A 15,114-nucleotide genomic window follows, 5' to 3' on the forward strand; every position below is an offset into this window, starting at 1 on the left:
AATCCAAGATCTACTTTCACTTTCTTAAGTTACTTAGGACCTCTATATCTGCTCAGGGGTTGGGATTCTGGAAACTTCCATGTCACTGATAGCATCACATGACATCTTCCTAGCCCATGACAGGATGGTTTAAACTCCCTTTTTTGATTGTTTTGTGTCAGGAAGTCCTGGATACTTTCTATAACTGTATTTCTGTGTGATGACTTCTGCATTGAGATACCTGGAGTCTCTTTCCCAAGCAAAGCCATATTTACTCCTCTGTGTAATGCACAATTACAAAGTATGCGAAGAATGTCCAGGGACTGGTAGACAAGATAGTAAAAGTAGCTCTGACTGACCTCTGGTATTTTGTGAAAGTCACTGTCCACATTAAAGAATAACCAGTGGGGTGAAGTAGGGGATTCTAGAGCCGTGGACAGTGGCAGGACTGTCTCTCAGGTGAGTGTATCCTAGATCGTGCTTTTCTCCAGCTCTCAGCCCTGGACAGGAGTTAAAGGCTGTGTCTGCCTGCATCACAGAAAGGCAAGGATAAAAAGTCATTCTAACCGATGTGCAAAAGCGGTGTGAATTCCATGGTTACCTCTGAACATTGCAGCCAGCATGGCATCCCTTTGAGCTTTGAATAGAGAAGAGGGAGGCCATGGAGAGGAAGAGCTGGAGCCCTGGGTCCCTTGGGTTCACTTGATTTTTAAGGAGAACTACAGACGGTATGGATTTCCTCTCTAGGATCAAATGGACTCTAGAACTCTGAGCCTTATGGGTTCTTGAATACAATTGGTCCATCTTCAACCTCATTCTCATGGCAGCCTCTCTGATGGGGGAGGTCTTCCTCCCCTTCCTTCTGATCCTAGTCTACAGGTCTCATCAGGAATGGCTGCACTGTCTTCCTCTGTAGTCTGGTAAGGCTGCTCTGCCCTCAGTGGTAGGTAATCAAAGAGCAGGCCAATCAGTTCATGTCAGAGACAGTCCCTGTTCCCATTACTATGGAAACCACTTGGACAGTGAACTGCAATGGGCTACATCTGTGCAGGGGTTCTAGGTTATCTCCATGCATGGTCCTTAGTTCTCATACAACCACTTCAGAAATCAATCTGACACTTTCTGAGACATTTAGGAATAGCACTTCCTCAAGATCCAGCTATATCACTCTTAGGATTATATCCAAAAGATTCTCAAGAATACAACAAGGACATTTGCTCAACCATGTTTGTAGCAGCTTTATTTGTAATAGCCAGAAGCTAGAAACAGCCCAGATGGCCCTCAGTTGAGGAATGGATAGAGAAATTATGGTATATCTACACAATGGAATATTACTCAGCAATAAAAAACAAGGAAATCATGAAATTTGCAGGCAAATGCTGGGAACTGGAAAAGATCATCCTGTGTGAGGTATCCAAAAGGCACTAAAACACACAGTGTATATACTCACTCATAAGTAGATATTAGATATATAATATAGGATAAACATACTAAATTTTGTATGCATAAAGAAACTAATCAGGAAGGAGGACTCTGGCTAAGATGTTCAATCCCCATTCAGGAAGGCAAAGAGGATGGACATCAGAAGAGGGAGAAAACAGGGAATAGGACAGGAGCCTACCACAGAGGGCCTCTTAAAGGCTCTACCCTGCAAGGTATCAGAGCAGATGCTGAGACTAATAGCCAATCTTTGGGTGGAGGTCAGGGAATCTTATGAAGGAAGGGGGAGATAGTAAGACCTGGAGAGGAGAGGAGCTCTATCTACAAGGAGAGCAACAGAACCAAAAAATCTGGGCACAGGGGTCTTTTCTGAGACTGATAAAAATTTGACTACTTGAATGAATGAATGAAGGAATGACAAAAATCAAATATTACACTTAATATTTTGACAGAAATTTTCTCCTTCAGCAGGGAACACAGAACTTGTATCATTCCCAAGCTGACCCGTGTGTAAGTACAAACTCCTGGCTACAATCCCTGAAAAACCCAGCCGTCTTGTCTCCTTAGTGTATTGCCTGTGTCTTGGTTGCCTCTCCCTTGAAGGCACTTGCTGTCAGTTTGCATATGCTTCTCTGAAGAGCCATCCTTACTAAATCTGACCCACAAGCAAGGCGGGAGGAGCCAGTCTGGGTATTTGGGTCAGAAGTGTCCTACCATGGGTTTTACCATGGGGGTCTCATATCCTCATTTACTCTCAAGGTAAAGGTGGGAGACAGCTCTAGCTCTCTGGGATCCTTGAAGGAATGAAGGGTGAGAAGAAAACACAGGAGACTCCATTTGTAACGGGCAGTGTGTGGAAAGGAAACATCCCAGCCTGCATCCCATGTGCAGCTAGAGCCCAGAAGGAGCAGACCAGGCCTGGTGTGCAAGTGTTAGGTCTGGACTGCTTCTTGTCCTGCAGAAAGTTGCCTGCAGAGTCACTGGGTTCTCATAGATGTCCCCGGGTCAGGCTGAGGGGAGCCACGAGGGGGCCCCACTGGTTGGGAGCAAAAACCATCACTGTTTCTCTATATCAGTGTGGCTGGTGTTCAGTCTTAGGCAAACCTTCCTAATGCTTGAGGCTGTGTGCCTTCCCTGCTCACCTGACTCCTTGTATTTTGTCAATTTTGTTAGAATGAAGAAAAAACTTAAATAAGCCTAAAAATTAGTGTTCAAAGGACAAGGAATTGGATGGGAGATGAAAGATAGGAGAGAAGCCAGCTATGGTGCATGGAGCATGTTAGATAAAATGGAGGTGACAAAGAAAGATCAGGGTGCAGTAGGAAGATGGGATACAGCTTAACAGGCTGAGTTTGAGGTACACCTAGGGAGCCCTAGAGCAGACACTGCTGAATATTAGAACATGCAGGAGAGGTGAGGAGAGGTGAGACACCTGAAGCTGAGGACACAGGTGGAAACCTGCAGCTGGAGAGTGACTCTGACCATCTGGACAGACTACAACTAAGGATGGAAACCTGAGGAATTCCAGCCTTTGCATCTGGAGGAGGAGAAAGATCCGGGAAGGAAAATGGCCAGCAGTTAAGTGATAGAGAAAATCACAAAGAATGATGCTGAAGAGCATGCTACTCTTGAAGTCAGAGATGGCGCGGGACACAGAATGTTTGAGTCTATCACCTTTCCAACTTCCCATTTCCCACCCACTCATGCAGTGGTGGACCAGTCCTCAAGCTAGGCTCATGTTTGTTCCCCAAATGGTCACAAGAAGGTAAAAAAAATTCCCAACAGCCCATGGACTACATCTTTTTCTTCCTTCCTTGATTTTTTTGAGATAGGTTCTCATGTAGTCCTATCAAAATAACCTCAAGCTTACTATGTAGCCCAGAATGTCCATGAACCCCCGTTCCTCCTGTCTCAACTTTCCAGGGCAAAGATTCCTAGTGTGTGCCACCATACTGAACAGGGATTTTTCCATATGCATATAGACCCACCTCTCATTTCTCAAACTGTTACCATTCTCCCTGAAGTTAGGACCAGGAATGCATGTGTTCCTGTCCAGATGTCACTCAGATATATCCTGGTTCCTGTGTTAACAGTGATCATAAAAATATCCAACCAGCATCCCAAGGAATATAATGAAGATCTTCTTTGGATACATTGTGAGTGACAGGAAACAGAAACCTGCCAATCAAGGGTCATAGGTGTTGGTTAGGGGCTTCCCACAGGGACAGAGTCAGGGAGGAAACTAATAGACTATTCTAGACCCTCTCAGTTATTTATAATTTTTGAGTATTTGTTTGTAGGTTTTGTTGTTGTTGTTACATTATCCTCAAACTCATGATTCTAGTGCCTCAATCTCCTGAGTCCAGTGCCTTAATCCATGCACCCATCTTAGGCCTTCTGACCTTTCCAGATATCAAGATAGGATGTAACATTGAACTGTAGTTTTAGGCTGGGATTCCCATACACAGCAGTGGTTCATTCATAACCCACTTCTGCACCTTGAACACAAATGTGATTGTGTACTGTTCACTGGCTATGTATTTGTTTCTTTATTATTTCTGTATAAAGTCTATTGGTTTTGATAAATAGATCATACTTTCAATAGCAGCAAGGAACAAATAATGCTAAAGTTTAACTTCTTTAGATGAAAACTAAATTTGATACAGGCTCTCTGTATCAGGCCTGGCAAGGAGACCCACCTCTGCTGACTTGGCAGTTTTTTCCCTTTCACAGAACAAAGTTCTCTTTTTATGCTTCCAGAAAATGATGTCAGAGCTTTGTTCTCTGTCTTGGTTTTCTTTCCTGCTCCTGTGATAAAAATACCCTGACAAAGGGAACTTGAGAGGGAAGAAAGTGCTTTACCAGAAATTCTAGGTGATAGTCTATCCATGGCAACTCTTATAGATGGAAACATTTTATTGGGCTGGCTTATACTTCAGAGGTTTAGTTCATTATCATGACAGGGAGCATGGCAGTATACAGACAGACATGGTGCTGGGGAGGCAGCTGTGAGTTCTACATCTGGATCTGCAGGCAGCAGGAAGTGACTACAGGTTATTAGACCTGGTTTGAGTTACAAAGACCATCTCCTAGGGATACACTTCTTCCAACAAGGCCACACCTCCTCCAACAAGGCCACACCTCCCGATAGTGCCTTTCTGTTGACATATATGTATGGGGGCCTTTTTTATTCAAAACCCACACTAGCCTTTTTGTGACAGGATCTTTAGTTTTATAAGGAAGATGGTTTTGGGTCTGGGTTCATGGTCCCTTTCTCCCAAACATCACTGAAGACCAGAAAGTCTGATTTTGCACACAGTGTTCCATGTTTTTCTTAAATATCCCTGAGAAAAGCTTCAGTGTCCTCACAGATTCGTGCAAAGGCCATATACAGAAGGTGTCACAGTGGTGGCTCTGTGGGTGTCCTCTCCAGTGATGCAGATGTTGCATTTCTAGATGGAGAACTCAGATGAGTGTGAGGTGTGCCGGGATGGAGGGACGCTCTTCTGCTGTGATACTTGTCCCAGAGCCTTCCATGAAGAGTGTCACATCCCAGCGGTGGAAGTCGAGATGTGAGTGAGATTCGAGAACCTTTCCTTGTCATACACAGTACCCTTTTAGCGTGGAAGCCTGTGTGTGGATCCGGGGAAAGCAAGAGCTCTTAATAACAGGTATCAAACAGGAACCTCCAGAGAATTGTTTCAAGATGCTGTCGGCAAAAGGCTAACGTTCTTCGTGTTAGGGATACCTCACCTGATGCAAAGGCCAGGCCGTTTGCCTGCACATGGCTACTGCATTTTCTCACAGTTGTGCAATGAAGCCTCTTGTCCAAAAGACTGGGCATGGTATATACCAATTGCTTTTTTTCTCTACAAACTTGTGAGAGAAAGAAGCATTACCACTGCCCACATTTCACCACCTTGTAATGGACTCCTTGAGGTCCAAGGTTCCCAGTATATTTTGAAGACCATTTTACAGTGTTCAGCCCTGATATCCTGGTCCCCTTGTGCTCCTGGCAACCTCTATCAAGAAATATAGACACAGAACTCACTCGAAAGCCCATTTTCTAAAGACTGGCCCCTAATAGGAAAGCTGGTATATTAAGATCCTACCTGGGATCCTTTAGAGCCTGGGAACCCCTTCCCCAGATGAGACTGTCCGCCAATCCTGAACGCCCAGCGGCAGGCATGTGAACAGTAGCTGTTTTCAATGATGTTGTCCCCTGCTCACTTCACATGCAATGTTTTAGGACACCGTGGAGTTGCGTCTTCTGTAGGACTCAGTCCTTAGGAAGCCAAGAGAGTCGTCCAGAATCTGAGATCCTGCAGAGGCAGATGGTGCCCCAGGAACAGTTGGTGAGTCACTGGGAACCCCACACTTTCTCCATTCCCCTGGAAGAGGACAACCAGGCTGGGAGCCAGGACAATAGCACCCAAAGGTTGTCTTTGCCTCCAAGCCACACTCCATCATGCTGCAATCCTGGCCTAACCTCGTGGTATAAAAATAACTCAGTCATTACCAAAGCACTCACGTTGGGCCAAGTTCCTGATGGGCATGAATAGTGCCTTCCTCCTGGGTATGTGTGTAGACTCTGCCTTTCTGAGTCATTTGACTGAGTCCCTTTGTCTTGCAGAAGTGTGAGTTTGTTCTCTTGAGAGTCTATTGCTGTCCTGAGAGCTCCTTTTTTTCCAAGATGCCATATTATTGTTATGTAAGTAAGGGTGGTGAACCTCTGGCTTCCATGATGTCATGGGACTGGGAGGGGCACTGTGGGATTGTGACTGTAATCCCCAAGGAGCACAGGCTCTGTTGTTTCTGGGACCCCATGGAAGGGAAATGCTGAGCCTGGCAGTCATTCTGCCATTGTTATTTCTCTCACCACTTTAAGGACCCGGTTGTGCATGTGCAGGAACCTATGTGGTTGGACATGATTAAGAAGAAGCTGAGTCAGCAGGCTTATCCCAAAGTGAAAAAGTTTGTGCAAGACATGAGGCTCATCTTCCAGAATCACAGAACCACATTCAAGGTCAGCATCTCTCTCTGACGACATCTCATCTTCAGGTTACGCCACACCTCATTTTCTGCTTACTGGAAAGTTTAGTTTCCTGTATCCTCCTGTAATAATGTTCCCTAAAGAAGAGATCTGAGTGTGCCAGACACAGCGGTACATGCCTTTGATGGAAACATTCAAAAGGTTGAGGCAGGAGGATTGTCTTCTGTTCAAAGACTGCCTGGTTTACACTACGATACAGTATCTCAAAAAAGAAAAAAAAATGGGAGTGAATTTTCCTTTGGTTTAGTGTCTAAAAATTGTCTCATCAAAGGAAAGGTCCCCAGCACCACAGAACTCACTTCTGTCCTTGTCTACAAGGCTACAGAACCACACAGAGGAAAATTAAGCCAACCCCAACCCACAGAGGAGAATAATTTAAAAAGTATTTCTTTTTGTACCATTTGGGCACGGTGGCATAGGCTTTTAATCCTACCATATGGAAAGCAGAGGCAGCAGATCTCTGAGTCTGACACTGGCCTGGTCTACAGAGAAAGTTCAAGAACAGCCAGGCAAACACAGCGATATCCTGTCTGGAAAAAGTGTGTGTGCGTGCGTGCGTGCGTGTGTGTGTGTGTGTGTGTGTGTGTGTGTGTGTGTGTGTGTGACTGTGTGTATATGTGTATCTCTGTGTGTCCATGTCTATATATGTATGTGTCTCTGGCAGAAGGCACACTGTATTATGTACATGTGAGTGTAGGGGTCTCTGGAGTCCAGAGGTGTCAGATCACACAAAGCTGCTGCTAGAACTGCCTGCCATGAGTCCTTTGCAGGAGCACAGTGTGCTGTTAACCACTGAGCCATCTCTCTAGATCCTAGTTTAAATCTTTGTGTGTGTATGAATGTGTAATGTGTATGTTTACATGAGTGTGTGCATGCTTGTGTGTGTGTTCAGATGTGTTTGTGTGTGTGCACACACATGTGCTATAATATACATGAGAATCAAGTTGGAGGGCAAGCTTGTATGTTGTTCTTTACATGTCAGCTTCTTTGAGACAAGGCACCTGTTTGCCTCTGTGGAGTGCTGGGATGACAGATGTGGGCTACCACATTCGGCTTTCCGTGGATTCTGGGGATCTGATCTCAGGGGCTCACACTTGTGTGACAAACATTGACCCAGAGGGTCATCACCCAGCCTGAGAATTTTTCTGATTCTTATCTTTCCCTAGGTGGGATTATCAGAAATACCAAAGATTAGGTTTCTTTTTACATAAATGAACCATGAAGTTAACAGGGTCCATCAGAGAACACAAGTACGAAGAAAGAAATGTTTGTTTCACTGACATAAGCTCCATCATTCTTGTCTTTGTTATTATCATTATTATTATCACTTAGGAACCCGAGTTTGGCAAAATGGGTCTTAAACTGGAGTCCAAGTTTGAGAAGACTTTCAAGGAAGTGTTTGCTATAGGAAAGAAGTGAAAACAGTTGACTGCCATCACAGATGCTGCTGGTGTCCTGGCCCAATCTGCTCTTCTGGCCATGTCTTCCCACCTGCAGCGGCAATGATTATTTGCTACCAAATCCATCATCCCCCGGAGGATTACTCTGGCTCACATGGAGACAGGTGCTGCTGGTAGTTACACCTCCTGGATTCGGGGTCCATCCCCTGCCTTCAGCTGTAACCAAGGGTGTGGTACATTGCTACTTGAACCTCTCTGCTGCTGCATTAGCTTCCCTGCCTGTCTTTCCTTGTCTCCAACTCCTGAGAACAATCCACAATAAACCACAACCTTCCAAGACTTCAAATCATGTGATAGCTCATTCCTATAGTTCCAGTCCTTGGGAGGATAGGGCAGGAGGATAGCTGCAAGTGTGATGGCAGCCTGGGTTACATGGTGATTTTCAGCTACCCTGGGTTGATAAAGTAAGATCATGATTTCAGGAAGAAAAAAAGAAACATTCACCAAGTAAGAGAGAAAAGGCCTCAACTCTGGATCTTTCTCTAGAAGACTCAGCATATGGTAATGTCCTAAAACCAAAGTCTCAGTGTGGAGTTCTAGAGTTGGGTCATTGTCCAAGCAAAAGGTGACTGGAGGGGTATCCATAGCTCCTCAGATGCTAAACCAGTTCAGGGCTCAAATATTAACCTATAGAAGGCATTAAAGGCATTTGCTTGTAAGCTATGAGCAAAGTGGCATATTTGCTTGTGGGTGGAGAGAAGGTAACTCTAAGAATGATGGGCTTTGGTGGCACTTGCTACATTGTACTAAGAGATTGATAAGAGTTGTGTAGATTGAGTCATCCCAATTAACCACGAGGAAAGAGACAATCATATCTGACGTAGCAGACGTCAGACAGCAGCAACGGTATGTGCCAGGCCCTTGTATTCAGAAAGACAAAACTTCAAAAAAGACTAGGTTCTACCTTCGAGAAGTGTGGTGCACCAATGTCTGGGTGCTGAGATTCAGACTGAAATAGGTATGTATGCATGAGGACTTTGAACTTGTTTCCCTTGAGCCTATTTGCCTATGAGAGAATCACTTTCTTCTTTCTTGGAAGAAAGAGACACTCATGCCTCAAGTGGAAAAAACAAGAGTAGGGTTAGCACATGTGTGAGAGGGGATACACACCAAAGGAGTGACACACCAACCTGACAGGAGGGCCAAGGAGGTGGTGTTTCAGGTGGTTAGGGGATGAGGAAAGCTGAAATGCTAAAGTGGATTAGCAGAGTTATCAATACTTTAACGTGTCATTGCTTCTTCAGGAATGTCACATCATGTATGCTAATCCACTCATCTTCCAGTTGCTTCCTACATGCCCCACACCTTCAACCAACCCTGAAATAAACTGAAATAAACACATAAATAACCCTTCTGGTCTTGAAAACTGCAGTGAGTTCCTGTGTATCCCACAGTATAACCTGTAAAAGATGTTCAAACATCTTTTCTTGCAAATGTTTATTGCAAAGAGTCATTGGTGTAGTTTGAGGCCCCTGGCTTCTGCTGCATTTTCAATACCGGATCCTCACCAGTTTTCTGAGAAATTCTGTTGTTGCCTTGTGTCATGGAGATCCTATGGATCTGTAGCACTGTTCCTTTCATGTGCTCCAGCAGTTCATAGATGGAGTAGATATTGGGATGGGCCTACTCAAAGCCCTGCATCTGGGCTAGGAGGTAGACAAGTTGATGAGCCCAACAGCTCTACTGCACCCATGAGTTATCAACATTTATTCTGTGCTGTAGAAAGTAATCAATCTGGTGATGGCCAAGAGCCAAGATTCTAGGATGTCTCTGCAGGTTTGTCATAGCATCAGCACACACTGAAGAAGTGGAAGGACTGCTGACGGAACTATGGTCTCAGACTCAGGTAAAAACCTAACCGAGAGGTGGGAGAGCCCAGCTTGTTAGCTCTAACCTTGACCTTCAAAATGGGTCCATGAGCTGACTGTGGTCCTCAGGGCCACTCAGACCTTAATGAGGTGACCAGGAACACACAGCCTGGTCATGAGCATCTTTGATCAGCTCAGCAGTGGCTGCTCTCTGTAGGATGGAATAATGGTGGGATCATCTTATAGTTCCTACTTCCATAGGTGCAATAGAATCATTAGATTACAGACAACGAGAAACACACAACTGTTGGAGACAGATAAAGTAGTTTCCTTAAAGACGCAGCTGGAGACCTTGTTTGTAGTTATCTGTAGAAACAGCTGATAAGATACAATGTTTCTTCAGTCAGGACAAATCAACAGACTATGAAGATATCTATATCTATATATCTATATCTATATCTATATCTATAATCAGAGGAGTAGAAACAGATGGACAAATGTGGAAGTCAGCTATCCCATTGAAAGCCTAGATCTTTTCCCAATTTCAAGTTTGACCTAGTTTCCAGTGGGACTCAAAACTCATGAAAGAAATGCAGCCTATTTCCCAGTAGAACCCGCAGTGGTTCTCAGATCTTGTCCCAATGGGATCCCAGGCCATCTGTTCACATTGGTTCATGCCAGGGAAAGCAATGTATGGCTCTTTATTGGGATATTGGACAGAGTGTCTGAGCTGATGCTGATATTTGGAAACCCGAGGCTCAATGATTGCCTCCCAGTAGAGGATGCTACCTAGAGGCCAGGTCATGTCCCTATCACAATGATTTCAGTGGATCTCCAGAGCCACCCAGCATCCATTTCCCTGGTTTGTAAATGTATGATTAGGGTACATAAAGCAGGTAGTTGAGAAGACTTTTTCAACTATGAAATGACAAAGACTGTCTCAGAAAGACCAAGCAGGAGGTGGACACTGAAATTTCCCATGGGACAAATAGTGGAAAGCAGTATCCCAGCACAATGCAGGTAATGACAGAGGTAGTGTCACTTCATGTGAGTTTGTGTCCTCACTTTCTTCAATAATAAACTGCAATTGGAATTATAAGCTGAATTAAACCTTTTTGTCCCAACTTGCTTTTCAAAACAATACAAACCCATCGCAGCAATAAAATCCCCAACTAAGACAATGTGTGTTTGATTGGGATTGGAGGTTGGAGGTATGCCATCTTAACTAATAAAATGTGCTAATCAATGTTTTCTACCTGATAATGAGTGGGTAATGGATGTTATTGCCAGTAAGCAAAGCACTGTTGTGCATATGAGGGCTTTTTCCTTTCATTGAGCCTTGATTGCAGTTGGCCTTTTTAGTTACTGTTGCTGGGGTGAGCAAGAGTTGATGCTACTGAAATCAGGACAAGCAGAGACTCTGAACTCAGCCCTGTTGATGGAAACCCAGGTTCTGCACCACTGGCAGTGTGTCCTTGGTAAGTTACTTGTCTTTGCCCTTGTCTCATCTGTATCATAAAGATGTTACATGTATGTTATTGTGAGGCAAATTGATGGGTTTATATTAATCATGTGTTTATAAAGAACATAGCCCTGTATGTAATCCACACAGCACAAGCATCCTTCGATGACTCAAGATTCATCAGCACCCAGAGAGACCTAATTAATATATATTAGACAAAAAACGCATCAGTGGTGAAATCCATAGTGGTGTAGAGAAAGGGCAGGGAACCTGGGATGCTGAGCTGGCAAACAGCCCAGGAAGCAAGACAGAAGACAGCTTCAGTCATTGATATCTGAAACACCTCTTGGGATCTTATTAAAAAAAAAAAAAACAACTTAAAAACACAAGAAAACTACCCAAAGAAACCCAAAGGACCTTTTTTATAATTCTTCACTCCAGTATCTGAGAATTCCCTCTAGCCTGGAGAATTAGCTGGGATTGCTCAGGTGTGTTGACCAATGATCGCTCTACCCATATACCAAAGGAAGAGACAATGTTCATCCAAAGGTACCACTAGCAAATGGGGCCTGGATGTGGCAGCCTATTTGGAGTTAATGGCAAATTGGAATGTGCACCTGAGCAGTTGAACTCGGGCTCTCATCCCTGGTTACTATCTAAAACTTGGAGGCAAAGAGGTTGACCCTGGCAATTCTACAGCAGAGGGTTCTGACCCTGAGAACTAGATAGCAAATTCCTTGCTACCATGGTAACCAGACAGCAGACTCTGTGTAACCTTGAGTGAGCTCTCCTATGTTTTGACCAAGTAAAGGCTACACAGAGAAACCCTGTCTTATAAGACAAACAAACAAACAAACAAACAAAAAACAGTAACTACTTAATAAGTGTCTAAATCAAGAACCAGATCCGAGGCTATCACTCCATCTCCTTCAGGAGAGAAAAGGAATTCTCAGGCTTCCTAGAACATCTCCTACATCAGTTCTGTCAAGATGGATGATAGGTATTCTTTGAGCCAATTCAGGCCAAGTTAAAATATGAAGGCAGGTTTCTTGGGGGACATCTCTCAGGTGTGTTCACTGGTCCCAAGGAATGCAGCCAAGGAAAAGCCATGTAGACCAGGAGACAGAAGAAAGGAAAAGAAAAGTGTGCTCAGGAATACAAAGAGAGTAAAATGTGGCGACAAGAAGAGACCAAAATGTCCTGAATACATAGGGAAGAGCTTCTGGCAGAAGAGAAGCCCGGTCCAGGTGCTGGGGAGTTCAGGACAGAGGACTGGGTATACCAGCCACACTTTGAAACAGGAAGGGACTGGGGAATGCTGGGAGAACCTGGAGGCCAGGTCTGCTTTGATATGTTAAATAGACTCCTCAGCCCCTGAGTCTGAAACCCAGCAATGGCCTGCACTAACTCCAACTGAAAGTCTTGAAGAATCCATGTCATTTCCACAGGGGGGTGTTTACTTGGCTGAAACTGGCCCTTTCCTGTCAGCATGAAAGCACCAGGCTGTGGGGGCTCTGAGCTGTGTCTCTCTTCTCAAAGTCATGCTTTACTTCTTCTGCTGCTGGCAGGGCCACATCTGCTGCCCAGTGAGTAGGAAGGTCAGAGGGCTAAGTCTGGATCCTCTCATGAATCTAGAATAAGTGCTGGCTGTAGGACGCTTATTGCTGCTGTTTGGTGAGAATCAGCTCTCAGACGCTGAGAGAAGAAGAGATACAGAAAGACAGAAGAGAACAGAAAAGAGAGGAGGTGGGGACCAAAATGTCTGGATTACACTGTAAAGGGAAGCCCATGCCCATGGGCAAGGGAATTCGGGGTACAGGGTAGGGAATGCCAGCCATACACTGCAGCAGGTGGAGATGCCTGAAACAAAACATCAGCCTTTTGTCAAAAAGAAGTGGACAGGTGGTATAGTAACCATCTTTGGCGGTTTCTTGCTGGCATTGGGGCCATCAATGTTAGGAGTAGAGGGACAAAAAGCTAAAGTTTTGGCCAAATCTGGAAAGAACATGCTCTTCTATTTGCTGTCTAGGATCTGTGAGACTGTCTGTGGCTAGGAAAATGAGGCCCAGCTGAAGCAACCTGTGAGATTTAGGCCGGAGCACCTGCGTTAAGATGCAGCTTTTGAGGAAACACCTTAACCTAGCAGGATGCTAGAACATATATACATATTAGTAGCAGAATACATATTTGAGACTTTTAGGCCAATGGTTTTGGTAGTTGGGCGGGGGGAGGGTGAGTCCCGGACCAGGGAAAAGGCAATAGATCCCACCATTAGCCAAGCAGGCCATTGACTGACAGTCCATTTGTCCTGTGAGAAGTATATTTCCTCTGAAGCTTACAAGACTCTTTTTAAGTTTACCAAAAGAGACAAATTTAAAATATGCTAGCATCCCCTCCAACCTTTATAACTTGCATTTGCCAAAACACTTTCTCAGACCCTCAAACCCTTTCTTAGATCCTTAGACCTTACGTAAACTTTACACTTTTCTGAGAAGGCAGCTGAAGGCTTGGTTTCTGCTGTTAAACTGATCTTCAAAAGCATCAGAGACCTGAGAAAGATCAAAACTACCACAGGAAGCATAATGCAACATGCCAATGTATTGATTAATATGACAGAGATTTAGCCATTATCCAGACTGCCTTCCCACTGGGTTCATGCAGTGTCAATGGCTTTGTTGTAGGACAGCAACAGACTTCAGCTGCTAGGCCTAGCAAATCTGAGAGGCCTTTCTGCAGGGGAGGAACTTGGGAGAATGATCGACCACCTTTATCTTGTCTAGGCAAAATGGGGAAGTCAACTCTCTGGGTGTCCTGTTTCTCAACAGTTCAGGCAAGGCCTTAGCAGTGGAGGAGGCACTGGGGCAGAATTGGCCAGGATCACAATCCAGGCAGAATCATCTGTTGTTGTGCCCAAATCTTCTTGGAGGCTTTGAGGTCACCACTAGAAGCTGGTATCTCTGTCATAGTAAGTTTTTTTAGATTAAACATTTAACTTCCATTCTGTGCAGGTTCTCTGACAGGTGTGAGGACCATGATCTGCTAAGTGCAGCTGAGCTAAAAAACATCACTTATTTTTAGTTACCCAAACTAGTCTTGACCTTAAAAAGGTAAAAGAGACTAGGAAAAAATTAATCTTTTAACTAACTGCATCAGTTCTTAACATGATTTCAAATATATATATTTTTGAACTAGTATCAAAGCAAAACTTTCAATCATAGATACAGTTCATACAGAGACTGGCAACCCTGCTGATCCTACTATATGGCATCATTACAGAACAAACATGCAAAGCTTAAAAGATAGAAGTTATATTTGTCAGTCAGCAAGGTACTGAATACAGCTGGCAGTCCACAATAAAGATGGTGAAGCCACAACTCTCCCACAACCAAGATGGCTACCAGTCATGTGACTGCCATTAGTTAAGATGGCAGAGAAGACATGACTACACTCTCTTCATCCCCAAATCAGCTTGGTGACCAGACCCATATTGTAAGAGGCCTTGGCAGGTAATTTAAAATTGTGTCATGACTCTGCTATGCTGGTTCTGCCTGCTCCTGCCACCCATAAGACACCATATGATACAGGTAGGATAGCAGGGGGTGGGGGTTTCAGGAGCTGAGGCCTAATATGCAAAGGCAAGCCACAGGATGTGGGAGAGAGAGAGGTGTGAGAGCACAGGTCCCAAAAACCTATACAGATGCAGTGTGAAAAAGTTCCCACAGACACCCAGTGGTGCCCAACTTAGCATCCTTTGCTGGAATCCCAAGAAAATGGAAGTAGCATCCCAATTCAATACTCTGAAGGATCTACAGGCCCCAACTACAGTGGAGCAGAGTTTTATCTTTTCTGAGCCTGGTGGGGTTCTTCAGGGACTGGATCCCCAATTTTGCTACTTCAGCTAAACTCCTGTAC

General features: G+C 44.4%; 1 protein-coding gene across 6 annotated transcripts in view; it reads left to right on the forward strand.

Moving 5' to 3' along the window:
- LOC110540555 (nuclear body protein SP140-like protein) overlaps positions 1 to 8,218 on the forward strand; it is a 33,127-nt gene extending 24,909 nt beyond the window's left edge. For 5 of the 6 annotated variants that reach the window (XM_060368751.1, XM_060368750.1, XM_060368753.1 and 2 more), the window contains 6 exons: positions 1,888 to 1,929; positions 4,876 to 4,991; positions 5,669 to 5,774; positions 6,053 to 6,130; positions 6,308 to 6,445; positions 7,805 to 8,218. In XM_060368751.1, the coding sequence (XP_060224734.1) occupies positions 1,888 to 1,929; positions 4,876 to 4,991; positions 5,669 to 5,774; positions 6,053 to 6,130; positions 6,308 to 6,445; positions 7,805 to 7,891 (567 nt within the window). In that variant the 3' untranslated portion in view covers positions 7,892 to 8,218. The remainder of the gene's footprint in view (positions 1 to 1,887; positions 1,930 to 4,875; positions 4,992 to 5,668; positions 5,775 to 6,052; positions 6,131 to 6,307; positions 6,446 to 7,804) is intronic. The other variant, XM_060368749.1, reaches the window with a different exon arrangement.
- Positions 8,219 to 15,114: the final 6,896 nt, after the last annotated feature.

This window comes from Meriones unguiculatus, chromosome 15 (genome assembly GCF_030254825.1).
Source record: "Meriones unguiculatus strain TT.TT164.6M chromosome 15, Bangor_MerUng_6.1, whole genome shotgun sequence".
Taxonomy (NCBI): Eukaryota; Metazoa; Chordata; class Mammalia; order Rodentia; family Muridae; genus Meriones; species Meriones unguiculatus.